The sequence below is a fragment of the Mobula birostris genome, chromosome 7 (assembly GCF_030028105.1).
Source record: "Mobula birostris isolate sMobBir1 chromosome 7, sMobBir1.hap1, whole genome shotgun sequence".
NCBI lineage: Eukaryota > Metazoa > Chordata > Chondrichthyes > Myliobatiformes > Myliobatidae > Mobula > Mobula birostris.
In genome coordinates, this window is record NC_092376.1 from 173,890,536 (window position 1) to 173,918,369 (window position 27,834).

General features: G+C 46.0%; 1 protein-coding gene across 3 annotated transcripts in view; it reads left to right on the forward strand.

Annotated features, from left to right (window-relative positions):
* Positions 1-27,834, forward strand: part of LOC140200578 (TBC1 domain family member 9B-like) — a 77,765-nt gene that overhangs the window by 16,531 nt on the left and 33,400 nt on the right. For all 3 annotated transcript variants that reach the window (XM_072264106.1, XM_072264107.1, XM_072264108.1), the window contains exons 3-11: positions 3,343-3,461; positions 4,430-4,658; positions 7,334-7,592; positions 10,314-10,521; positions 13,991-14,182; positions 15,337-15,513; positions 17,364-17,514; positions 23,847-24,061; positions 25,322-25,439. In XM_072264106.1, the coding sequence (XP_072120207.1) occupies positions 3,343-3,461; positions 4,430-4,658; positions 7,334-7,592; positions 10,314-10,521; positions 13,991-14,182; positions 15,337-15,513; positions 17,364-17,514; positions 23,847-24,061; positions 25,322-25,439 (1,668 nt within the window). The remainder of the gene's footprint in view (positions 1-3,342; positions 3,462-4,429; positions 4,659-7,333; positions 7,593-10,313; positions 10,522-13,990; positions 14,183-15,336; positions 15,514-17,363; positions 17,515-23,846; positions 24,062-25,321; positions 25,440-27,834) is intronic.

The following is a 27,834-nucleotide window of genomic DNA, read 5'->3' on the forward strand; positions in this document are numbered from 1 at the left end:
TTGTGTGTGTTGCTGGGATTTCCAGCATCTGTAGATGTTCTCTTGTTTGTAGCCCTAACCTCTATGTCTTTGGAATGTGGGAGGAAACCGGAGCACCCGGAGGAAACCCACACGGTCATGGGGAGAATGTATAAACTCCTTACGGACGGCTGCGAGAATTGAACCGCCATCACTGGGGCTGTAAAGCATTGTGCTAACCATGACACTATGATTACTTATTCATCAGTTAAATCATTTGATTGATACGGAGCACTCTGGTGTGCAGGGTGAATGGATGAGTTCCAAGCAAACATATTATAGATAATCGAAGTTTAAAAAAAAAACAATGGGGGCGGGGGGGGCGGGGTTCCCTGGTCAGGCAGCATCTCTGGAGGGAAATGGACGGTCAATGATTTGGGTCTAGACCCTTCATTAGGACTTGGTAGAGAGGAGATGGTATAAAGCGGTGAGGCAAAAGTGGGGGTGGGGGGTGAGAGATGGGTGGGTCCAGGTGAGGAGGGATGACAGTTGGAGGAGGGCAGAGTGGGAATAGTGACAGAGGCTGGGAGGTGAGAAGTGGAGATGAGGACAACACAATGGTGTAATGATTAGCGCAACGCTTAACAGTGCCAGCAACCAGGTTCAATTCCTGCTCTGTTTGTATGTTCTCTGTACGACTGTGTGGGTTTCCTCCAGGTGCTCTGGTTTCCTCTCACTGTCCAAAGTGAGTGTGTGATTGATGGACAGATGAGAATGGAGTGGGGAGGTGTGAGGGTGACGGGAAGATGGGAACGGAGTGGGCAGGCGTGAGGGTGATGGACAGATGGGAACGGAGTGGGCAGGCGTGAGGGTGACGGACAGATGGGAACGGAGTGGGCAGGCGTGAGGGTGATGGACAGATGGGAACGGAGTGGGGAGGTGTGAGGGTGACGGACTGATGGGAACAGAGTGGGCAGGCGTGAGGGTGACGGACAGATGGGAACGGAGTAGGGAGGCGTGAGGGTGACGGACCGATGGAACGGAGTGGGTAGGCGTGAGGGTGACGGACAGATGGGAAAAGAGTGGGGAGGTGTGAGGGTGACGGACAGATGGGAACGGAGTGGGGAGGTGTGAGGGTGACGGACAGATGGGAACGGAGTAGGGAGGCGTGAGGGTGACAGACAGATGGGAATGGAGTGGGGAGGTGTGAGGGTGACGGACAGATGGGAAAAGAGTGGGGAGGTGTGAGGGTGACGGACCGATGGGAACGGAGTGGGGAGGCGTGAGGGTGACGGACAGATGGGAAAGGAGTGGGGAGGTGTGAGGGTGACGGACAGATGGGAAAAGAGTGGGGAGGCGTGAGGGTGACGGACAGATGGGAACGGAGTAGGGAGGTGTGAGGGTGACTGACAGATGGGAACGGAGTGGGGAGGTGTGAGGGTGACGGATTGATGGGAACGGAGTGGGGAGGCGTGAGGGTGATGGACAGATGGGAACGGAGTGGGGAGGTGTGAGGGTGACGGACTGATGGGAACGGAGTGGGGAGGTGTGAGGGTGACGGACAGATGGGAACGGAGTAGGGAGGTGTGAGGGTGACCGACAGATGGGAACGGAGTGGGGAGGTGTGAGGGTGACAGACTGATGGGAACAGAGTGGGGAGGCGTGAGGGTGACGGACAGATGGGAACGGAGTGGGGAGGTGTGAGGGTGACGGACAGATGGGAACGGAGTGGGGAGGTGTGAGGGTGACGGACATATGGGAACGGAGTGGGGAGGTGTGAGGGTGTCGGACAGATGGGAACGGAGTAGGGAGGTGTGAGGGTGACGGACAGATGGGAACAATGGGGGGAGGGTAGATTGGAACATTGGGGGAGGGGAGGTGAATGAAAAAGTGACGGGGGCTCTGGTACATGTTGGAAGCATTTGGTAGACCAGGAGGGGAGAGAGAAAGGGGACAGAGAGGTGGAGAACTCAGTGTTCATTCCATCGGGTTTCAGATGACACAGGGGAAATATGAGGGTGTGTTTGTGTTTGTCCTCTGCCTGGCAGTGGAGGAGGCTGAGGACATGCAGGTCAGTACTTGGAGCCACAGGAGACGGGAGGTGCTGCAATAATCTGGATCCAGGATCTGCTACCTGATCAATGGATGGAGCAGCTTCTGTGGGAGTGTCAATTAACATCGATTTCTCTAACTTCCAGCAATTTTATATCTCCCACTTCCCTTTTCCTCTTCTTCTATTCCCCACCTACCCTCTCCTCTTACCTCTTCTCCTTACTTGCCTGTCACCTCCCCAATTTGACCCACTGAATTCTCCCAGCAGATGGGTTGACATGGAGAGCATGTTTTCTCTGGCGGGGGTATCCCGAACTAGAGGTCACAGCCTCAAAATCGAGCGGCAACCTTTTAGAACAGAGGTAAGGAGGAATGTGTTTCGCCAGACAGTGGTGAATCTGTGGAATGCTCTGCCACTGACTATGGTTGAGGCTAAGTCTGTGGGTGTATTTAAGGTGGAAGTTGATCATTTCCTGATTGGTAAGGAAGGCAGGTGTATGGGGATTGAGTGGGATCCAGGATCAGCCATGATGGAATGGTAGAGCAGTCTGGATGGGTTGAATGGCCTAATTCTGCTCCTATGTCTTACAGTGTTATTCCCACATCCAAGACTTAGGAGCCGAACGGGCCATTCAGCCCATTGTGTCCACTCTGCCATTCCATCATGGCTGATTTATTGTCCCTTACAACCCCATTCTCCTGCCTTCTTCCCATAACTTTTGATGCCCTGAATAATCAAGAACCTATCAACTTCTGCTTTAAATATACCCAATGACTTGGTCTCCACAGTCGTCTCTGGCAATAAATTCCACAGATTTACCAACCTCTGGCTAAAGAAATTCCTACTCGTCTTTGTTCTAAATGGACGTCCCTCTATTCTGGGGCTGTGCCCTCTGATCTTAGACTCCCCCACCACAGGAAACATCCTCTCCATGTCCACTCTATCTCAGCCTTTTAATATTTGGTAGGTTTCAATGAAACCACCCCCCCCCCCCCCCCATTCTCCAGTGAGTACAGGCCTGGGGCCATCAAACACTCTTCCTTTTCATTTCCAGGATCATTCTCCTGAGCTTCCACTGGACCCTCTCTAATGCCACCATACCTTTTCTGAGATAAGGGGCCCGAAACTTCTCACAATATTCTAAGTGTGGTCTGGCCAGTACCTTCAGCTTTATAGTGATGATGGGGATTCCTATGGGAATTGTAGATGGCCACATCTGAGGGTCGGATTGAACGGATGTCATTGCGCTGGCGAGGCAGCAGTAACATCCACTGCTTCACTGCACTGACCCTGTAGTTTGCGGTAATTCATCTGAATCCTCTCCACTGCAGGCAGCTCCAGGAAGGAGATCACGCAGCACTGGGAATGGCTGGAGGCCAATCTCCTGCAGACGCTATCCATCTTCGAGAATGAGGAGGATGTGACGACATTCGTCAAAGGCAAAGTCCAGGTCAGTGACGGGGCCGTCCGTGAGCGGACGTGAACCAGAGTGGCGTCTCTCACGCGGAATTGCGCTGCTGCAGGTAGAATACAGGAACCAGTCGAGTGTTGAAAGTCCTAGAGAGAGTAGATGTGGAGGGGATGTTTTCTGTAGTGAGAGAGTCTGGGACCAGAGGCCCCAGCCTCAGAACAGAGGGACATCACTGGGTATATTTAAAGCAGAGGTGTAGTGAAGGCTTCAAAGGGTACAGGGAAAAGACAGGAGAACCGGCCTTGAAGGAATGGCCGAGCAGACTCGATGGACTGAATGGCTTGACTCTGATAACGTGGATATGGGTGGTTCAGTTAGTCTCGCAAGACCGTGGATCTGCGCCTGGAAAGTCTTGCTTCAGTCAAAAAACCGGTAGACTGCTGCTTTCCGTGTTGTGCCGTCGCAGTGAGGCGACGCTGGAGTGTCCTCTCCAGGGCGCAGGCCTGGGCAAGGTTGTATGGAAGACCGGCAGTTGCCCATGCGGCTAGTCTCCCCTCTCCACGACACCGACGTTGTCCAAGGGAAGGGCAAGGGCCGACATGGCTTGCCACCAGTGTGGTCGCAGGAGTTGCCAGAACGAGGTTGAAGGCAACGTCAGACTGCCTTAGGGACTCCAGCTCCAGATTTGTCCTCTGGGTTTACTCCCGAAGCCTTTCCCATCAGTGGGTATGGCCGCAAGGCAGCAGAGGTTTGAAATCAGAGTTTTCCCTCTCTTAGATGGACCGCCTTCCCAGGCTGACGAGCTCCACCTACCCGATGAAGTGGATAAGACCAAAAGGTACAGGAGCAGAATTAGGCTATTTCATCATGGCTGATCCATCCCCTGTCAGCCCCAGTCTCCTGCCCTTCTCCCTGTATCCCTCCATGCCCTGACTAAAAACTATCTGCATCTTAAACACACAGTCACATTCCTTGCCTTGATGCCCACGGCCCACTTTCTGTTCCAGGGAATCCTTGCGGAGGAAAACAAAAACAAGGAGGCGAAAGAGGAGGAAGATTCTGGAAAGTTCAAGGAAGCAGAGTTGAAAATGCGGAAGCTGTTTGGAATGCCGGAGGTGGAGAAGTTGGTGAATTATTACTCGTGCAGTTACTGGAAGGGCAGGGTCCCCTGGCAGGGCTGGCTTTACCTCAGTGTGAACCACCTCTGTTTCTACTCCTTCCTGCTGGGGAAAGAAGGTGAGAATACAGCTTGTTAGCTCGTGGGGTCACCGCGTCATAGCACGCTCAACCAGACGGTGAAAGCAAGCATGAGGGCAGGGGCGCGTCTTAACCTCATGGCTAAGGTTGCCAGCGTCTCACTGATCACTGGGGACTTGACCATCAGGACTGTGACCGGGCACCGGGGACAGTCGCTGGTCACCAGGTCTGTGACCACCAGGGACTCTCGCCGGCCACCAGAGACTGTCCTAACTTCCTGTCAAACATTGCGAGAGCCACTCTGGTCTCTGTGTTGCTGGTGTGGACATTGAGTCATGGAGCACAACAGCTCAGAAACAGGCCCTTCAGCCCATCTAGATAATGCTGAACTATTCTGCCTGGTTCCATTGGGCCTCCCTGCCAACTGGGATAGAGAAGGGTGCTTCTGATCCAGGCAACATCCTGGTAAATCTCCTCTGCACCCCCTCTGAAGCTTCCACATCCTTCCTACAATGAGGTGACCAGAACTGGACACAGTATTTCCAGTGTGGTCTAACCAGGGTTTTATAGAGCTGAAACATTACCCCACGGCTCTTGAACTCAATCCCCTGACTAATGAAGGTCAACACTTGATACGCATTCTTAACCAGCCTGTCAACTTGCCCAGCAACTTTGAGGGATCTGTGCACCCCAAGATCCCTGTCTTCATCCATGCTGCTAAGAATTCTGCCATTAACCCTGTATTCTGCCTCAAATTCGACCTTACAAAGTAAACCACTTAACACTTTTCTTGATTGGACTTCATCTGCCACTTCTCAGCCCATTTCTGCATCTGGTCAACGTCTCGTTGTTCAAAGTAAATTTATCACCAAAGTAATATACAACCCTGAGATTCATTTTCTTGTGGGCATTCATAGTAAATACAACAAACACAGTAGAACCAATGAAAGACCACACCCAACAGGATGGACAAACTACCAATGTGCAAAAAACTAACAAACTGCAAATACAAAAAGAGAGAAAAAATAATATTAATAAATAAGCAATAAATATCAAGAACATGAGATGAACAGTCCTTGAAAGTGAGTTGTTGTAACCTACAACTCTCCACACTGTCCACAACACTACCGACCTTCATGTCATCTGCAAACTTACTAACCCACCCTTCCACTTCCTTATCCAAGTCATTTATTACAAAGGCAGGGGTCCCAGGACAGATCCCGTGGAATTGTCATGCGCTGCCAGGGGTGGTGGTACAGGTAAAATTAACTCTGTCATGTGTATACCAGTGAAATGTGCTGTTTCCATCAAACCAACCCAGTAAGGATGTGAGAGAAGTACAGTACAGAAACAGGCCCTTTGGCCCATCTAGTCCATGCCAACCTGTTATTCTGCCTAGTCCCATCGGCCGGCACCCAGACTATAGCCCTCCATACTCCTCCCATCATGTACCTATCCAAACTTCCCTTAAATGTTGAAATCAAACCTGCTTCAACTGGCAGCTCATTCCACACTCTCAACACCCACTGGGTGAAGAAGTTTCCCCACGTGTTCCCCTTCAACATTTCACCTTTCACCCATGACCCATGACCTCTAGCCTCATCCAATCACGCTTGACTATATCCTATCTATACCCGTCATAATTTTGTATACCTCTGTCAAATCTCCCCTCATTATCCTACACTCCAGGGAATTAACTCCTAAACTATTCAAACTTTCCCTATAACTCAGGTCCTCAAGTACCAGCAACATACTTGTAAATTTTCTCTGCACTCTTTCAATCCCCTCCATGGATCCTTGTCTATACTTCTCGCTGCCTGATTAAATCAGTCAGCACAGTGAAAGACCTCACCACCCCCCGGACATTCCTGTGTCTCCGACCCTCCCCATCCCACTTGGGTCGAAGATATAAAAGCCTGAAAGCACGTATCCAGCAGGCTCCAGGGCCACAGACCAGACAACATAGGAGCACCATTCGGCCCACTCAGTCTGCATCACGGCGGATTTATCAACCCTCTCAACCCCGTTCTTCTGCCTTCTCTCCAAAACTTTTGACGTCCTGAATAATCAGAAACTTGTCGAGCTCTGCCTTAAATACACCCAGTGACTTGGCCTCCACAGCCCACTGGCAATGACTTCCACAGATTCACCACCCTCTGGCTAAAGAAATTCCTCCTCATCTCTGTTCTAAATGGCCGTCCCTCTATTCTGAGCCTGTGCCTTCTGGACCTAGGCTCCCCCACTGTAGGAAACATCCTCTCCACATCCACTCTGTCCAGTCCACTCAATATTCAATAGGTTTCAATGAGGTGCCCCCCTCCCCCAAATTCTTCTAAACTCCAGTGAGTACAGGCCCAGAGCCATCAAGTGCTCCTCATGTAGCGCTGGGGTCAGCCCACATGTGTCACTGTGCTACCAACTCCCAACGTAGCACTCGCACATCTCACTGACCAGGGCGTCAAAGGTGACAGGGGAGAATGGGTTGGCAGCCATGATGGAATAGCAGGAGAGACTCGAAGGGCTGAATGGCCTAGTTCTGCTGCTCTGTCTTGTGGTCTGACCCCAACCAGTGGAAGGCTGGATTCCCGTGGAACACCACGTGGGACATCGTGTGGAAAATGTCTTCTTTCCAGGCCCTCAGTTGGATCATTTGGGGAGTAAAAGCTGAGGGAATGACAGGGGGCCGAGTTTTAACGTGTCACTTCTGGTTACAGTGAAGCTGGTGATCAGATGGGTGGACGTCACGCAGCTGGAGAAGAACGCCACGCTGCTCTTCCCCGAGTGCATTAAGGTCAGCACCAGAGACCAAGAGCACTACCTGTCCATGTTCCTGAACGTCAGCGAGACCTTCAAGCTGATGGAGCAGCTGGCCAACATCGCCATGCGCCAGCTGCTGGACAACGAGGGTTTCTCCGAGGACAAGTGCCTACCCAAGCCCAAGAGCGCGCTCAAGCATGTCTCTGTGCTGAAGAGGTTCGTTCCATCCCCGCAAGGTTCTGCAGCACAATCAGGCTTAATATCACTGGCACACGTGGTGAAATTTGTTGTTTTATGTCAGCAGTACATTCCAATACATAATAATAAACAGCTATAAATTGCAATAAGAAATACATTTAAAAAAAATTAAATTAAACAACTGATACATAAAGAGCAAAAAAAAGCTGAGGTTCTGTATGTGGGTTCATTGTCCATTCAGAAATATGACGGGAAGACTGGAGCAGATTTTCAGGCCGAAGTTAACCCGAGTTAAAAGGTCACCACAATATAGTGTGCTGAAGGGCTTGTACTGTGCTATGTTCTTCAATTCTCTAAAACCTTCCTCTCCCTAAGGTAGAATCAGAATCAGGTTTAATATCACCAGCATATGTCATGAAATTTGTTGTTTTATAAAAAAACCTTTCTCTGACATCCCCATCTATACATTTCTCCAATCACCTTCCAATTATGCCTCTTGTATTAGCTATTTTCTGCCTGGAAAACCATCTTGTACACTCCATCACCTCTCATCCTCCTTCACTCCAAAGAGAAAAGGCCTAGCTCGCTCAATCTATTCTGATAAGACATGCTGTCCAATTGAGGTAGCATCCTGGTAAATCTCTCATTTATTGTCATTCAACATGTATACAGCTAAATGAAACATCACTCCTCAGGGACCAAGGTGTTAAACACAGTGCTTATCTCACATATAGCACGTCAAATAATATCAACAGATAATGAAAATATTCTGTAGATACACAAGTTGACGTAAAATGCATATACGGGCACATCACATAGTTAAACATACAGGAGTATTACTGCTACTGTTCTGTGTACTGCGTGTTCACAAGTCTCCCAGCTTGGGGGAAGGAAGCTGTACACAGCATAACAATCCTGTTTCTATACACAGGTACGTTTGTACTTCTGCTCTGGCAGTAGGAGGTCAAGTGATCGTGGGATCCTCGACATGTCAAGGGCTTTGCAAACGCAGTGCATCTGGTGTATGCCCTGTGTGGGATGGAGGGAGACCCTGATGATTCTCTCAGTAGTCTTCACAATCCATTGCACGATCTTGTGGTCAGATGCCTGGCAATTCCCATTTAATACTGTGATTAAATTCCCATTTAATACTGGTCAGGCCACCCTGAATGGATCTCCACTACAATGTGGTTTGAATGGGGATGGGGAGCCTTGCTCATCTCAAGTGGGGATGCTCTAAAACTTCCACATCTTCCTATAATGAGACGACTGAAACCTGAACACTGTACTCCCAAGTGTACTGATGTACAGAGTCTTGCAGACTGTTCATACAGATCAGATCATTACACGGTGCATTGAGGGAGAACAAGGGAAAACAATAACAGAATGCAGAATAAAGTGTCACAGTTACAGAGAAAGTGCAGTGCAGGCAGATAATAAGATGCAAGGTCACAACAAGATAGATTGTGAGGTCAGGAGTCTATCTTATTGTAGTAGGGGACTGTTCAAATTGTCCCTATAACAACGGATGGAAGCTGTGCTAGGACAGCGAGAAGGAAGCAAATACATTCTTGAGGAGGAGAATACAAAGCAAAGGTGTAACGCTCCCCCCCTCATTATAATGTGGTTGAGACTTCCTAAGGCCTTGGGTCAGCCCAAAAAGCATCGTGAGCAGTTTGGAATGAGCTGTCAGTGGGAAGTGGGGTTTGATTTCAACATTTAAGAGAAGTTTGGATAGGATACTTGGATGGGAGGGGAATGGAGGGCTATGGTCCTAGGTGTGGGTTGATGGGACTAGATAGAATAACAAGTTGGCATGGACTAGATGGGCTGAAGAGCCTGTTTCTGTGCTGTACTCGTGTATATGGCTCTTACAGCAGAATCTGTACTTCAGAAAGACCCCACTGTTGTACAGAGCTCAGGATTGTCCAGAATTGCACTGCTCCTGAGAAAACGCTGTCTCATTCTGCCCTGCAGAGCTGATGTACGGTTAGAATGACAATAAAGTTTTTTGATTTGATTTGAATTGTTATCAAGATCAGATGCTGATTCAGCAGGGACTTCATTTTTCCTCTCGGAGCACAGATTGTCCAGCTATCGGATCTTTGTCCAGACCCATGAACATCTCGCTCAGCTGCCCTTTTCCCCGGAATCTGTTCGCTCCTCTGTTCGCACTGGGTCTGGTCAGAGGTGCTCACCATTGAGTACGTTTACACAGAGCGACGCCACTGGAAAAGTAGCATCCACCATCAGGGACCCCCACCACCCAGGTCATGCTCTCTTCTTGCTGCTCCATCGGGAACCCCCACCCAGCCATTCTCTCTTCTCACTGCTGCCATCAGGAAGGAGGTACAGGAGACTCAGGACTCACACCACCAGCTTCAGGAACAATTAGTACCCCTCAACCATCAGGCTCCTGAACCAGAGGGAAAAACTTAATTTCTCCCATCACTGAATTAATTCCATAACCTATAGATTCACTTTCAAGGACTCTACAACTCATAGTCTTAATCTTATTTATTAATTATTTATATATTATAATTATTTTCCTTTTCTTTATTATTTGCATAGTTTGTCTTCATTTGCTTACTGGTTGTCCATCTTGTGTGCGGTCTTTCATTGATTCTATCGTGTTTCTGTGCCTGCAAGAAGATGAATCCCAGGGTAGTATTTGGTGACATATATGTATCTTGATAATAAGTTAATTTTGAACATTGACGCTGACTCCTGTCTCTGTAGGGACCTGGATGCACGGGCCAAGAATGAGCGTTACCGATCCACGTTCCGCCTCCCGCGGGACGAGCGGTTGGACGGCCACACCGAGTGCACCCTCTGGACCCCCTTCAACAAGATGCACATCATGGGACAGATGTTCGTCTCCAATAACTACATCTGCTTTGCTAGTAAAGAGGAGGACGCCTGTAACCTGATCATTCCCCTGCGGGAGGTAAATCTATCATTGTCCCACCCAGAGCTACGAATACAAACCTTAAATATTTGAAGATTATCTTTATTTGTCACTGTATTTTCACTGGGTGGAATGGTAAATTAGTGGTTTGTGTAATGGGCCAGGGTTCAGTTCTGCTGCTGTCTGTAAAGAGTTTGTACATTCTCCTCGTGGCCCCGTGGGTTTGCCCAGGTGGTTCGGTTTCTTCCTACATTTCAAAGACGTGCGGATCAGTGGGTTAATTGGTCACATGGGTGCAGTTGGGCGGTGTGTCTTGTTGGGCCCGTTACCATTACTGTGATGGGTCTCTAAATAATCTTAAAGGTATCCGTTAGTCTTGCGAGACCATGGATCTGCGCCTGGGAAGTCTTCACTCTCCAGGGCGCAGGCCTGGGCAAGGTTGTATGGAAGACCTCTCCCCTCTCCACGCCACCGATGTTGTCCAAGGGAAGGGCATTAGGACCCATACAGCTTGGTACCAGTGTCGTCGCAGAGCAATGTGTGATTAAGTGCCTTGCTCAAGGACACAACACATTGCCTCGGCTGGGGCTCGAACTCACGACCTTCAGGTAGCTAGTCCAATGCCTTAACCACTTGGCCACATGCCCACACTAAATAATCTAACAGTGTGATAACTATGCTCGCAGGCTAGAAATTAGAGCTCAAATTGTGTCCCATGTAATTTCATAATTATAACGCTGACGAAGGGTGTCGGCTCGAAATGTCGACTGTTTATTCCTCTCCATAGATGCTGAGTTCCTCCAGCATTTTGTGTGTGTTGCTCTGGATTACCAACATCTACAGAATCACATGTGTTTATATTCAGAATTATAATTCATTTTTTAGAAGTGACTATCCTTCCTTGTTCCCAGGGCCAGATTTTGTCATCACTGATGCTGTTTTCCAGCTGCAGTGCAGTGACATAAAATTATAAATTATAGAGCTAAATGACAACTGCAAAACATGGATTAATGCAATCATGTTATCCTTTCAGCATCCACCTCCTCCCCCCCACCATTACCTCTACTATCCCCCCCCATCTGCCCATCACCCACACATTCTCCATCTCTGTAGTCTCCAATCTGATGGCATGAATATCAATTCTCTAACTTCCAGTAATTTCTCCCCCCCACCATCTTTTTCCATTCCCCATTCTAATTCCCCTCTTCCTCCTTCTCCTCAACTGCCCATCACTCCCTCTGGTTCTCCTCCGCCCTCTCTTTCTCTCAAGGTCCACTCTCCTCTCCTATCAGATTCCTTCCTCAGCCCTTTACCCCTTCCATCTATCAGCTCCCATCTTCTTGTATCATCCCCACTCCTCCTCCCTCACCTCACCTCGATCCACCCATCACCAGCCAGGGTCAGGGACACAGCACTTTGAAGGGGGAGGAAGAGCAGCCAGATGTCTTGGTACCAATGACATAGGAAGGAAAAGCAAAGAGATTCTGAAGAGAGAATTTAGAGAGCTAGGCTGAAACCTGAGAAGCAGGACATCCAGGGTTGTAATTTCTGGATTGCTACCTGTGCCACGTGCCAATGAGGGTAGAAACAACATGATTTGGCACATTATTGCATGGCTGAGAATCTGCTGCAGGGGTCAGGGCTTCAGGTTCATTGGGATCTCTTCTGGGGGAGGTATGGCGTGTACAAAAGTGAAAGGTTGCACCTGAACCCAAGGGACCAATATTCTCATGGGCAGGTTTGTTAGAGCTGTTGGGGAGGGATAGGAAGGTAGGCAGAGGGGGTGGCGTGGCTCTGCTGGTAAAGAATGGCGTCAAATCAGTAGATAGATGTGACATAGGATTGAAAGATGTGCAAGGGTGAAAGGACCCTGATGGCAGTTATAAACAGGCCTCCAAACAGTAGCTGGGATGTGGACCACAGATTACAACAAGATTGGGTGTTATGTAATGAACCGAGGCAATTAGGGAGCTGAAGGTAAAGGAACCCTTAGGAGGCAGTAATCACAATACGAATGAGTTCAATGTGAAATTTGATAAGGAGAAAGTAAAATCTGACTTAGCACTATTTCAGTGGAGTAAAGGAAATTACAGTGGCATGAGGGAGGAGTTGGCCATAATAAATTGAAAGGAGATGTTGGCAGGTATGACAGCACACCAGCAATGGCTTGAGTTTCTGGGAGAAGTGAGGAAGATGCAGGGTAGATTTATTCCAAAATAGAGGATTAAAAGTTTTTAAAAACCTAGAGAGCAACTAAAATAATTATTAGGAGGGAAAAGATGAAATGTGAAAGCAAGCTTCAAACAATATTAAGATGGATAGAAAAACCTTTTTCAGTATATAAAAATCAAAGAGAGATGAGAGTGGATATAGGACCACCAGAAAATGAGGCAGGAGAAATAATAATGGGGGACAAGGAGATGGCAGATGAACTAAATGAGTATTTTACATCAGTCTTCACTGTGGAAGACACTGACAGTGTGCCAGGTGTTGAAGGGTGTAAGTGAAGGTGCTGAAAAAATTGAAAGACCTAAAGGTGTATAAGTCTCCTGGACCAGATGAACTGCACCCTAGGGTTCTGAAAGAAGAAGCATTAGAGATTGTGGAGGCATTAGTAATGATCTTTCAAAAATCATTGGCATGGTTCCAGACGACTGGAAATTTGCAAATGTCACTTCACTCTTTAAAAAAGGAGGGAATCAGCAGAAAGGAAAATCCTGCCTGACAAACCTTTTGGAATTCTTTGAGGAGATTACAAGTAGGATAGATAAGGGGGATGTAGTGGATGTTGTATATTTGGACTTCCGGAAGGCCTTTGACAAGGTACCACACAAGAGGCTGCTTACCAAGTTAAGAGCCCATGGCATTACAGGAAAGTTACTGTTATGGTTGGAGCATTGGCTGATTGGTAGGAGGCAGTGAGTGGGAATAAAAGGATCCTTTTCCGGTTGACTGCCTGTGACGAGTGGTGTTCCGTAGGGATCAGTGTTGGGACTACTTTTTAATGCTGTATATAAATGATTTAGGTGATGAGATAGATGGCTTTGTTGCCAAGTTTGCATCTCCACCCATTCCACAAGTTCTTTGACCCATGACCATCAGGAAGGAGGTCCAGGAGCATCAGGACTAGGACTGTCAGACTGGGTAACAGCTTCTTCCCTCAGGCTGTGAGATTAATGAATACCCTGCCACCACTGAGGTCTCGTCACTGGACAGTGAGCTGTGCTGCTCACTACATACATTTTAAATTTCATTTTGTTAACTTATTTATGGTAATACGTTTTATGTGCTGTGTGTGATGTATGGGTGCACTGTGGGCTGGAGGAAAGTTGTTTTGTTTGGTTGTATCTCTGCACAGTCAGATGGCAATAAGCTTCAGCTTGAGTGTGAAGCATCTGTGTGATGGTACCATGTGTGTTTACTGACTTGTGGGTTGTCAGCTCTGTGGGATAGGACAATAAGAGGTGGTGATTCCCCTGGCTCCTGACCCCTGGTGTTCTGTTTGCAGGTGACCGTTGTTGAGAAGGCCGACAGCTCCAGTGTCCTTCCCAGCCCTCTCTCCATCAGCACGAGAAGCAAAATGACCTTCCTCTTCGCCAACCTGAGGGACCGGGATTTCCTTGTGCAGAGGATCTCCGACTTCCTGCAGCGAACCCCATCGGGGAAGCTAGCCCGCAGCCCCAGTAGCCCAGGGGCTCAGGTAACTAGCTCTTTCCTTCCTCCTGTGGATCCCAACACTCTTGTGATCCAAACATTCTTCAGAAGTCAAGATTGAGGCATAAACTTCAGAGATGCAAAGTAAATTTATCATTAAAGTCACCATATACAACCCTGAGATTCATTTTCTTGCGGGTATTCTCAATAAATACAAGGAAACACCAAAAAGCAAAATAATAATAATAAGTAAATAGCAAAAAAAAAAAAAAATCAAGATACGAGTTGTAGAGTTCTTGAAGGATGTAGGGACAGTTCAGTGTGGGGTGAGTGAAGTTATCCCCTCTGGTTCAAGTGCTAATGATTGAGGGGCAGTAACTGTTCCTGAACCTGGTGATGGGGGTCCCTGTGATGGGCGCTGCTTCCCTGCGAAAGCGCCCCGTGTAGATGTACTCAATGGTGAGGAGGACTTTACCCATTATGGACGGGGCCACATCTACGACTTTTTGTCGGTTTTTGTGGCTTCCGATCATTTTATGAAGAGTTGTGAAGTTATGAAGAGAAGAGGCGGGAGGAGAGAGATTAAAGGAAGGAGATAGATTTCAAGTAGGCATCATCTTCTCAGACCAGACTATAGAAAATTCCATCAGAGCCCAGAACACAATACCGCACACGAACAGACCCTTGGCCCATAATGTTGTGCTGAATCAATTAAAATCAGTAGTCAAATGGTTAACTAAACTGATCGTTTATCTGTCTACACAATATCCATATCCTTCCATTGATAACAGTTGACCAGTAAGAAAGACAGATTCAAGCAATATGACATCCACCACTGAAACAAGAGAAATACGGAGGCAAGTGTGACTACTGGAAAATCGACTGAACAATTAGTGCAAAGCTGCTCCAGATCAGGGCGTTGGAGTTCAGTGTTCAATTCTGTAAAGAAGTTTGTATGTTCCTTCCTGTATGTGTGTTGATTTCCTCCGGATATTCCGGTTTCCTCCCCGTCCAAAAGCGTGCCAGCTAGTACCAGTAAGATGTGGTCATGTTATGTCGCTGTCAGAAACATGGCAACATTTGTGGGCAGCCCCAGCACATCCTCACTGATTTGGTTTGATGTAAACAATGCTTTCACTGTATATTTTCCGATGTGTGTGACAAAGCTAATCTTGTTTTGAATCTGTTCCCTTGATTCAGGTTTCTCCGGGGCCGGAGGAGGCTTCCTCCCCGTGTTCCCTGACGTGGAGTCCAGGGTCGGCACTGGGCATCAAGCAGTTTCCTTTTGGTGATGGGGATGGGGACACCCCCACCGCCAGCCAGCCGCTGATGTCGATCTTCCGTCAAGAGTCCCCAGAGGAGCTTAATCCCAAGATGGTATGGTCCTTCCAGACCTTCTGTCAGGAGAATCTGGTGGATTCACCTGGGGGTGGGGGTGAGGGGGGAATTGGTGACCCAAGCAGCCAATCATAGGGATGAATTTTAATAATGACAGGATTGTAAACCAGAGGTAGTTTGTTAAACTGTGGTCAGGAGATCTTGGAGAGAGCTTTGGCATCACAGGCGTAGCTTCCTTGGGAATTGTACGCCCAGTGACCACTTTATTAGCTGTCTCCTGTACCTGATAACATAATAAGTGGATGTTCGTGGTCTTCTACTGTAGCCCAGCCACTTCAGTCTTCAATGTGCCGTGCTCTTCTGCACAACACTGTTGTAACACATGGTGATTGGAGTTGCTGTCGCCTTCCTGGTTTGGCCATTCTCCTCTGATCTCTCTCATTAACCAGGTGTTTTTTCCCACAGAGCTGCTGCTCACCAGCAATCACTCCATGGTCAAGGTCACTTTGATTATACTTCGTCCCCATTCTGCTGCTTGGTCTGAACAACAACTGAACCGCTTGACCATGCTTTTATGCATTGAGTTGGCTGATTAGATATTTGCATTAATGTACAGGAATATCTAACAAAGTGGCCACTGAGGAGGCCTTTTGGCCCATTGGATCTGTGCCAGCTCACAGAGCAGTCCCATTCCCCATCATGTTTCCCCCATGATCCGCTCTCCTAACATTCCTGTCAACTCCCCCCCCCCCCTTAGCCCCCCACCCAGATTCTTCCATCCTTCAACAATGGGAGCAATTTACAGGCCGGTTAGATCATCAGGCATAAGAACAGAATCAGGCAATTCGGCCCATTGAGTCCGCTCCACCATTCCATCTTTTGTTCTTATGCCCTTCAGTCCACAGTGTCGTGCTGAACTAAACAAATATCCGACTCAACTAATCTCTTCTGCCTAAATAATGTCCTCATCCTTCCATTTTCCTCACAACCATGTGCCCATTCAAATGTCTCTTAAAAGTCTCCAGTGTATCTGCCTCTGCCACCACCCCAGGCAGTGTATTCCAGGCACCCACCACTCTGAGTCAAAAAAGCTTATCCTGCACGTACCCCATCTCACATTAAATGTAGTCCCTTTGGAGAGGGAAAATGGATCAGCCAGGATCGGGTGGAGGAGCAGACTCGATGGGCCAAACGTCCTAATTCTGCTCCTATATCTTATGGTGTCATTAGACATTTCAGTACTGGGAAAAAGATGCTGTCTGTCTATACCTCTTGTAGAACGTAGAACATTACAGTACAGTACAGGCCTTTTAACCTACTCCAAGATCAATCTAACCCTTCACTCCTACATTACCCTCCCTGTTTCTATCATCCATGTGCCTACCTAAGATTCTCTTAAATGTCTCTAATGCATCTGCCTCCACCACCAGCCCTGGCAGGGTGTTCCACACACCCATCACTCTCCATATAAAAAAAAACGTAACAACCACCTCTGATATCTCCTAAGCTTCCCTCCAAACACCTTAAAATTATGCCCTTTGGTGTTAGCTCTGGGAAAAAGTCTCTGGCTGTCCGTTCAATCCTAATCTGAATAATAAGACTATCAAATCTCCCCTCACCCTCTGCCGCTCCACATAAAACAACCCCAGTTAGTCCAACGTTTCCTTGTCTATATTCCTTGTAGTAGACAATATCTGTATCCGCTCCCAGAAGGTGAAAGAGAAAAAAGGAAATGGCCAGGGTGTTGGAAATGGCCAGGGTGTTAGACATAGCTATTATGGGGATGTCTAACCCTACCAAATGATTCTGTTAGCCTCTTTGAATCGATGCAGTGAAGGTGTGTCAGTGCGCCTTGTCATTTGTACTGATATCCCCGTTTGCCTGCACAGGCCAAGGAGAAGATGAAGGAGGAATCCTGGAACATACACTTCTTCGAATTTGGCCGAGGGGTGTGCATGTATCGTACGAACAAGACACAGGACCTGGTGCTGAAGGGTCTGCCCGAGTCCCTGAGGGGAGAGCTCTGGCTGCTGTTCTCAGGTACTGCACGCTGAAACCAGTGATCTCTTTCCGTAGAGAACCGGCTGAGAGCTAGCGCTGGGGTTGGGGGCCATGTCGTATGATGAGTCTTTGATGTAGTCAGTGGAGTTCAGAAGAATGAGGGTGGACATCCTACCAGATACTGAAAGGCCTAGATAGAGTGGATGTGGGAGAGTGTTTCATATAGTGGGGGAGTCCAGGACCAGAGGGGACAGCCTCAGAGTACAAGAATGTTCCTTTTGTACAGGGATGAGGAGGATGTTCCCATCCCACTCTTACACTAACCTATTTGCCTGTGACTTCCTCCAGTGTTACAGCAAGGTCCAATACAAACTTGAGGAACAACACTGAAGCCTGCTGAATATCAACTCTCCCAGTTGGGGCAGAGATTCAGATGACCTCCTCCGGCCTTGTCCGTTGCATGTCACAAGCACCAAAAGAGTTAACATACGAGGAGCAAGGGTGTAACGTTGAGACTTTACAGGCATTGGTCAGACTGCATTTGGAGTATTGTGAGCAGTTTTGGGGCCCTTATCGAAGAAACAGTGAGCTGGCATTGGAGAGAGTCCAGAGAAAGTTCATGAGAATTATCCGAGGAATGAAAGGGTTAACATATGAGGAGTGTTTGGTGTCTCCGGGCCTGTACTTCCTGCAGCTTAGAAGAATGAGGAGGGATTCCATCGCAATCTATCCAATATTGAAAGGCCTAGTTGGAGTGGATGTGGAGAAGATGTTTCCTACAGTGGGCACAGCCTCAGAGCAGAGATGAGGAAGAATTTCTTTAGTCAGAGGGTGGTGAATCTGTGGAATTCGTTGCCACAGATGGCCGTGGAAGCCAGGTCATTGGGTATGTTTAAAGTGGAGATTGATAGATTCTTTCTGTCTTTCTTTTTAAATCTTTTTATTGAATTAGTACACAAAAGGTAAACCATATAGGCACTAATACACTGTTGCAATATAACTTTACAAGACATATTGATACACAAAAAAAAGTACAAACAGTGCAGTTTAGATATAAAATAACAAGGTAATATAATAGTATACTAATTTTCATACATATCAATAAGGAAAGGAAAAAAACCCAAACCCCCCCCCCAAAAAAAAACCCACCATGCAACTAATCTAAAAAGCAAAGCAAAGCAATGGGCTAACTTGGTACCAAGTAGACTTAAACAACTTAAAACAATCACGTCCTCAAACCCGACCTCCATTAAAAACAGTTAAAAAGCAAGAAGGGAATGTAAATATGGACCGAGAGAGAAAAAAAGTTACATTAAATGAAAATGTTGAATAAAAGATCTCCAGGTCTGTTCAAATTTAGCTGAAGAATCATAAATATTACTTCTAATTTTCTCCAAATTTAAACATAGTATCGTCTGGGAAAACCAAAAGAACGTAGTTGGAACATTAGTCTCCTTCCAATGTTGTAAATTAAATCTTTTCACCATTAAAGTAAGAAATGCAATCATTCTTCGGGCTGAAGGAGAAAGATTACTGGAAATTTTAGGTAATCCAAAGATAGCAGTAATAGGATGGGGAGAGATATCTATATTCAGTACCTTTGAAATAATATTAAAAATGTCTCTCCAAAAAGTTTCCACAGTAGGACAGGACCAAAACATATGAGTTAAGGAGGCTATCTCCCCATGACATCTGTCACAAAGAGGGTTAATATGAGAATAAAAACGAGCTAATTTATCTTTGGACATATGTGCTCTATGAACAACTTTAAATTGAATTAGGGAGTGTTTAGAACAGATAGAGGAAGTATTGACTAGTTGTGAAATATGCGCCCAGTCATCCGCCGAAATAATAAAGCCCAATTCCTTTTCCCAATCTGACCTAATCTTATCGAATGGAGCTTTCCTAAGTTTCATAATAGTATTATAAATAATAGCCGTTACACCTTTGTGACATGGATTAAGGTTAATTATAGTATCTAAAATATATGTAGGAGGTAACGTTGGAAAGGAAGAGAGTATAGTACTTAGGAAATTTCTAACTTGGAGATATCTAAAAAAAAAATGTATTCTTGGTAAGTTATATTTGTTAGATAACTGTTCAAAAGACATAAGGGAACCATCTAAAAATAAATCCAAAAACCGTGAAATACCCTTAGTCTTCCAAATTTGAAAAGTACGGTCCGTGGAAGAGGGGGGAAAGAATATGTTGCCTAAGATAGGAATCGCAAGCCCAAATTGATTAAGATCGAAAAATTTTCGGAATTGAAACCAAATACGTAAGGTATATTTAACTATCGGGTTACAGACCTGTTTGTGGCATTTCAAATCAAAAGGAAGAGAAGACCTAAAATAGAGCCAAGTGCATAGCCCTGAGCAGATTGTAATTCCAATACTACCCATTTAGGAATGGATAGTGTATTTTGGTCAAATAACCAAAATTTCATGTGTCGAATATTAATTTGCCCAATAATAGAATCTAAAGTTAGGTAATGCCAAACCTCCATCTCTCTTAGCTTTCTGTAGATGTATTTTACCCAGTCTCGGGTTTTTATTTTGCCAAATAAATGAAGAAATTTTAGAGTCAACTTTGTCAAAAAAAGGATTTTGGAACAAAAATCGTTAATGCCTGAAATACATATAAAAATTTTGGCAGAATAAACATCTTAACTGCATTAATACGACCAATCAAAGTTAAATATAATGGAGACCATTTAAATGAAAGTTGAGTAATATGATCAATTAAGGGTAGGAAATTAGTCTTAAATAAGTCTTTATGTTTACAGGTAATTTTAATCCCAAGATATGAAAAATGATTATTAATCAATTTAAACAGAAGGTTCTGATACAAGGGAAGTTGCTTATTAATTGGGAAAAGTTCACTCTTACTGAGATTTAACTTGTAACCGGAAAAAGACTAAATTGTGCTAATAAAACTAAAGCAGCAGGGATAGATTTTTGAGGATTAGAGATATATAAAAGTAAATCATCAGCATAGAGTGATATTTTATGGGACTTTAAGCCCCGAGTTATCCCAATAATATTTGGAGATTCTTGAATAGCAATTGCAAGAGGTTCTAATGCAATATCAAATAATAAAGGACTAAGAGGATAACCTTGTCTAGTACCTCGAGAAAGAGGGAAAAAAGGTGAGCTTAAAGAGAGTACGAACTGAGGCCATAGGAGAATGATATAACAATTTGATCCAGGATATAAATTTCGGGCTGAAATTAAACATTTCAAGCACCTTAAATAAGTAAGGCCATTCGACTCTGTCAAAGGCTTTTTCAGCGTCTAGGGAAATGACGCACTCAGGATCGTTTTGTGAGGGAGTATAAACAATGTTTAACAGTGTGCGAATATTATAAAAAGAGTAACGACCTTTAATAAAACCCGTTTGGTCTTCCGAAATAATATAAGGAAGTGCTTTTTCTAATCTGTTTGCTAATAATTTAGAAAAAATTTTAGAGTCAACATTTAATAAGGATATTGGTCTATAAGATGCACATTGAGCAGGATCTTTATCCTCCTTTAATATTAAAGAAGTCGATGCTCTATAGAAGGATTCGGGAAGTTTACCAAGTTTTACTGAGGCCTCCAGAACCCTAAATAACCAAGGGATTAATGAAGATGCAAAACATTTATAAAATTCCGCGGTAAACCCATCAGGGCCAGGAGATTTCCCCGGGTTCATAGAGAAAATAACATTCTTAATCTCATCAGTGGTAAAGGAAATGTCTAGCATAGAAGATATATCCTGTGAAATCTTAGGGAAATCTAGGTTATCTAAAAAATCATACATATATTTAGAGTCTCGTGGAGACTCTGATTGATATAAGGAGGAATAAAAATCAAAAAAGGATTGATTAATCTCAGCTTGATCAAATATCGGTTGATCTTTTTGATTATAAATCTGATTAATTTGAAATTTAGTATAATTAGTCTTCAACTGATTAGCCAACAGTTTACCAACTTTGTCACTATGTATATAAAATTCGCTTCTTGTTTTCATTAATTGATTTGCAATCAAGGACGAAAGTAATAAACTGTGTTCCATTTGAAGTTCAGTTCTTTGTTTATACAACTTCTCAGAGGGAGCTGTAGCATATTTCTTATCAATTTCCTTAATATTGTCCATAATAACCAGCTCCTCCTCCTTCAACCTCTTCCTCAAAGCAGCAGAGTACGAGATGATCTGACCACGAATATAAGCTTTAAAAGTATCCCAAAGGATGTTCATAGAAATAATCTTCTGTATAGTTGATTGTAAAAAAGAGATCAATCTGTTCATTCATAAAGTTAACAAAATCCGAGTCCTGAAGCAACAGCCAATTAAAACGCCATTGTCTATTATTTTGTGTATTGGCCTGAATTTTAATAGAAAGCTTAAGTGGAGCATGATCCGAAATGGTTATCGAGTCATATTCACATTTAACCACTGAAGAAATAAAACGAGAGTCAATAAAAACATAATCAATTTTTGAATAGGAATGGTGAACATGTGGAAAAAAAAGAAAAATCTTTTTCCTGAGGATGCAAAAAACGCCAAATGTCCGTCGTCCTGGAATCTGAAAGGAATGAGTTAATCAAAATTGCAGATTTATTAGGTAAGGTCCGTAAAGGAGCCGAATGGTCCTAAGCTGGGGATAAACAAGTATTAAGATCTCCGCCCCAGATTAGTGAAAATTCATTCAAATTTGGGAACAGATTAAATAATGATTTATAAAATTCCGGACCGTCCATGTTAGGAGCATAGATGTTAACCAAAACTGCCTTTTTATTAAAGAGTAAACCACTAACCAATAGAAATCTACCATTTGGATCAGAAATAATATTGTGTTGTACAAAAGTGATTGAGGGATCTATAAAAATAGAGACTCCTCGAATCTTAGCATTAGAATTCGAATGGAAGTGCTGATCCTTCCAAAATTTAAAAAAACGTAGTCTGTCCCCCCCTCCGCACATGGGTCTCTTGTAAGAATAAGACGTGCATTAAGTCTCCGGAATACTTTAAAAACTTTTTTCCTTTTAATTGGATGATTAAGACCGTTAGTATTCCAAGAAACAAAATTAATAGTAGACTCCATAAACCCTAAAGTCAACCCGCAAAAAAAAGGATTGACAATAGGTTCGACCCACGAACCCGGAAGGGAACAGAACAAACAAGAGATAACGGGAAGGAGAACGCGACCAATACTTTGGTAATGTAAGTAGCCCAAGAAGAAAAAAACTAAAAAGTGAAGCCCCTCCCACCACCCCCCACCCCATGACCCCAAAGCTAAATCTAAAATAGATCAGCCAGAAAGAAGCAAGCACTAGAACTACCCCCATGACTTCCGATAGACGCTCACTAAAAAAAAGTCTATGTATAAAAGGATCAACTAAAGTTATAAAACAGTAGAGGAATAAAAAAAAAGTAGACCGATTAAGACGAACACAATATAATACAAAGAAAAAGCAAGTAAATATAAAGAAAACCGTTAATGAAGATAGATTCTTGATTAGTCAGGGTGTCAAAGGTTATGGGGAGAGGGAGGCAGGAGAATGGGGTTGAGAGGGATTATAAATCAGCCATGATAGAATGGCGGAGCAGACTTGATGAGCTGAATGGCCTAATTCTGCTCCTGTGGTCTTTGTTCCTTGTCACTATTTGCATATCTTCATGATTGTGTAACCTAATGGGGTTGAAGAGAAAAATATCAGCCATGGTAGAATGGTGGAATGGACATGATGGGCCAGATGGCCTAATTCTGCTCCCCTGTCCTATGGTCTCACTTGCTCTGCTGGAAAACCCCCTTTACAATTCGATACCTGGTGCAGTGGGAGACTGCTCAACCATGGAAAGATGTTCTGCCATTTGCTCTGATCACAGTGGCCCACTGCCCACCTCCTTTCTGTTGCCTTTCTTCCACAGAGTCACACAGCGTGCAGACAGACCCTTCGGCTCCTCTCATCCACGCTAGACGTGGTGATAAGCAGCACCTCCATTTGGCCCACGTCCCTCTGACCCTTTCCTGTCCACGTACAGTACCTATCCAGACATTTTCAACATTGGCTTTATTTGTCATATGTACATCTTTTAATGTCAGCGACCAAAACACCACACCTCCGGTGCCAACACTGCATGCCCACAAGTTACTAAACTGAACGGGTACGCCTTTGGACTGCGGGAGGTACCCGGTGCAGCTGGGGAGCCCCTCGCAGTCACGGGGAGAACGTACAGACTCCTCACAGACAGGGATGGGGATTGAAGTGGCTCGCTGGCTTTGCAAAAAGTTACGCTAACTTCTGCACCACCATGCTGTTCCTTTTCATGAGACACCGAAAATCCATTTTAGCAGGTTACAGCCAGTGTTTGCTGGTCTCTCGTAGGGGCCCTGAACGAGATGCTGACACATCCTGGGTATTACGCCAGGCTGGTGGCTGAGTCCATGGGCAGGTACACTCTGGCTACTGACGAGATTGAGAGAGACCTGCACCGCTCAATGCCTGAGCACCCGGCCTTTCAGAACGAGTTGGGCATCGCAGCCCTCCGCAGGGTCCTGACCGCCTACGCCTTCCGTAACCCCAACATCGGCTACTGTCAGGTGAGAGCTTCTACTCTCTCCAACCATGCTGACACACCCTCATCTGTCCAGAAAAAAACCCTTCCCCTCCCCTCTCTCCAAATCCCCTCCCCCTCCCATACCCTACACTCCCACCCCCTCCCTAACCCCTCCCTCTGAGCCTCCCTCCCCTCACCCTCCCTTTCCCCCTCCCATACCCTACACTCTCACCCCCTCCCTCTGAGCCTCCCTCCCCTCCTTCCCCTTCCCACCCCCAGCTTCCCTTTCTCCCCTCCCCTTCTCCCCCCCAGTTCCCCTTCTCACCCTCCCAGCTCCCCCTTCTACCCCTCCCCAGTTCCCCCTTTGCCCCTCCCTTCTCCCCTCCCTCTTCCCCTCCCCCTCCCCAGCTCCCCCTTCTCCCCCAACCCCAGCTCCCCCTTCTACCCCTCCCCAGTTCCGCCTTCTCCCCCTCCCTCTTCCCCCACTTCCCCTTCTCCCCCTCTCTTCCCCTCCCTCCTTCCCCCTCCCCAGCTCCCCTTCTCCCCCTCCCCCTTCTCCCCTACCCCCCTCCTCCAGTTCCCCCTTCTCACCCTCCCAGCTCCCCTTCTCCCCTTTCCCCAGTTCCCCTTCTCCCCCTCACCCCTTCCCCTTCTCCCCCTCACCCCTTCTCCCCCTCCCCATTCCCCCTTCTCCACCCTCCCCATTCCCCCTTCTCCCCCTCTCCCAGCTCCCCTTCTCCCCCTTCTCCCCAGCTCTCCCTTCTCCCCTCCCCTTCTCACCCCACTCTCGTTCTCCCGCCCTTCAGGGGTTATTACTGTTCCAGAAGGCAGCTTTCAGCGAAACCGAATATTGAAAGGCCTTGATAGAGTGGACATGGACGGGATGTTTCCAGTGGTGGAGAGCAGATTTCTCAGCCTCAGAGTAGAGGGGCGTCCATTTAGAACAGAGATGAGGAATTTCTTCAGCTGGATTGTGATGAATCTGTGAAATTCATTGTAATAGACGGCTGAGGAGGGGATGTCATTGGTATACTTAAAGCAGAGGTGGATGGGTTCTTGATTAGTCAGTTGCATCAAAGGTTACGGGGGGGGAGGCAGGAGTGGGGTTGAGAGGAAAGCTGATGGAATGGTGGAGTAACCCCGATGGGCTGAATGGCCTAATTCTGCTCCTGTGTCGTGTGGTTTTAGTGATGTTGTTTGGCTGTGTTTAGTTTTTACCTGTCCTAGGGACCTGCGTGCACTGTTGTGGTATTGCAGCTTTTTCTGACTGACCTGGCTGTGATCTCTGACTTCCTGCGCACAGGCCATGAACATCGTCACGTCTGTCCTCCTCCTGTACTGCAATGAAGAGGAAGCGTTCTGGCTCTTGGTCGCACTGTGCGAGCGAATGCTCCCAGATTACTACAACACCAGGGTGGTCGGTGAGTGTGACTAGCTGCCTACTTCCTTCATCAGTTCCTGGTTCGAGCTGATCGTAGAGTCAGACTCAGGTTTAGTACCACTGACACGCATGAAGGAGAACAAAATATTTGCTACTCCAGATCCAAAGCAGCACAAAAAAGCCACAGTAATACATAAGATTAGTGTACACAATATTGATTTTCTGTCCACAGAGCGAGACTGGGCACAGGAGTGTCTGTACGTAAGATGGCTGGCAGGAAGTGATGAAGTGGCGGTGGTTGGGGGTGAGGAGGGTGGAGAGGCTGATCAGTTGTTGTGCAGTGCAATACATTAAAATTACTATCAATTATAATTAAAATATTTTTTAAAAGGCAAAAAGAGAGGAAAGTATTTACTGTTAGTGGGTTTTTATACACGAGATTTTGCAGATACTGGAAATATTGTACAACACACACAATGCTGGAGGAACTCAGCAGCTCAGGCAGTGTCTATGGAGAGGAATAAACAATCACCTTTTCAAGCCAAGACCCTTCGTCAGCACTGGTGTTCATGGATTTATGGACTATTCAGAAACCTTTGGAGGGGAGGGTGTCCCTAAAATGTTGAGCTCTTTTCGCTCCTCCACGATGGTAGTAATGAGAAGAGGGTGGGTCAGGGTGTTCAGGGTCTTTAACGATGGATACCACCTTTTCAGTCATTGTCTTTTAAAGGTGAATGCTGTGTTGGGGAGACGAGTCCCCGTGGTGGAGCTGACTGAGTTTACAGGTTTCTGTAGCTTTTTCCGATCCTGTGCAGTGGCCCCTCTGCACCAGACGGTGATGCAGCCAGTCAGAATGCTCTCCACGGTACACCTCTGAGTCTTTGGTGACATACCAAGTTTGACTTGCTGCCTGCCTCCCCTCATTGGGCCCTGTTAGAGGTGGATACGAACTCACAGAGTGGGACAGCGCAGAATCAGGCCATTTGGTCCATCATCTCAGTGCTAGCTCCTGTTTTGTCCATCTATGCCAATGCTATTTGCCTACATTTGGGCGGTATCCTTCTACACCTCGCCTACTTCAGTGTTTGTCTAAACTCCTTGTAAACCTAACAACTGTTTCTGATTCCACCTCCTCCTCTGGCAGTGAGTTTCACGTTCCATCCACTGTGTGTGTGAAAGACTCACCCCTCAGGTCCTCTTTAAACCACCTTCCTCTCACCTTACGTCTCTGCCCCCCTGTTTTTCTGTAACCTCTTAGAGATTTACCACGGTATTCTGAGCACAGTTAAAGTGGAGTTAATTGTCATCTGCAATTAAAAACTTACATGCAGCAACATCACGGATACAGAGCATCAGATAAACAGCAGTCACTGATTAATCATAAATGAAAAGTTCCAAGGAAATTAATTATCACAGAACACTTATCTTACTGTATACTACCCAGCCTTGTGGGCATTCACTGTAAATACCAAGAACACAGTAGGATCAATGAAAGATCGCACACAAGCAATGAAGATTATCAACCAATGTGCAAAAGACAAACTCTGCAATTGCAAAAAGAAAATGATAATAATAATACTAAGTAAGCTATAAATATTGAGAACATGCGATGAAGAGTCCATAGGTTGTGGGAACACTTCACTGATGGGACAAGTGAAGTTGAGTGAAATTATCCACACTGGTTCCGGAGCCTGATGGCTGAGGGGTAATAACTGACACTGAACCCAATGGTGTGGGTCCTGAGACTCCTGTACCTTCTTCCTGTTGGCAGCAGTGAGTGGAGAGTATGTCCTGGGCGTTGGGATTCATTGACACTGGATGCTGCTTGCCTGTGACAATGCTCTCCGTTTCACACAATTAAACACTATTTTTACAAGAAAGGACAGATTTAGAAACACCCATTTTAGAGCAAAATGATCATAGTGCTGCTAAACTGTAGTGGTTAGGGTTTTATTCACACAGAGTGGTGGGTGTGTGAAACACCAGGGGTGGTGGTAGATGCAGGTATATTAGGGACATTTAAGAGACTCAGATAGGCACATGGATGATAGAAAAATAGAGGGTTATGTGGGAGGGAAGGGTTAGATTGATCTTACAGTCAGCACAACATTGTGGGCTGAAGGGCCTGTGCTGTGCAGTAGTGTTGTATGTTTTAAGTATATTGCATGTATCATGCTGTGATCTGGAAACAGAAAATGGCTGCAGAGAGATTCTTACAATTCCAGTCAGGTGTATTGATTGATTAAGTGATCTAAGTTGTATCCATGGGAACTGAAGGGAGGGGTTTGCTGTGACATTTTGCAATTGAAGTTACAGTGAACTGGATTATTACTGTCACAGGTACCGAGTTACGGAGAAAATCCACACCGATCATTCCATACATATATATCGAGGCAGTACAAGGAAATGGATAGAAGAATGCAATGCCACAGTTG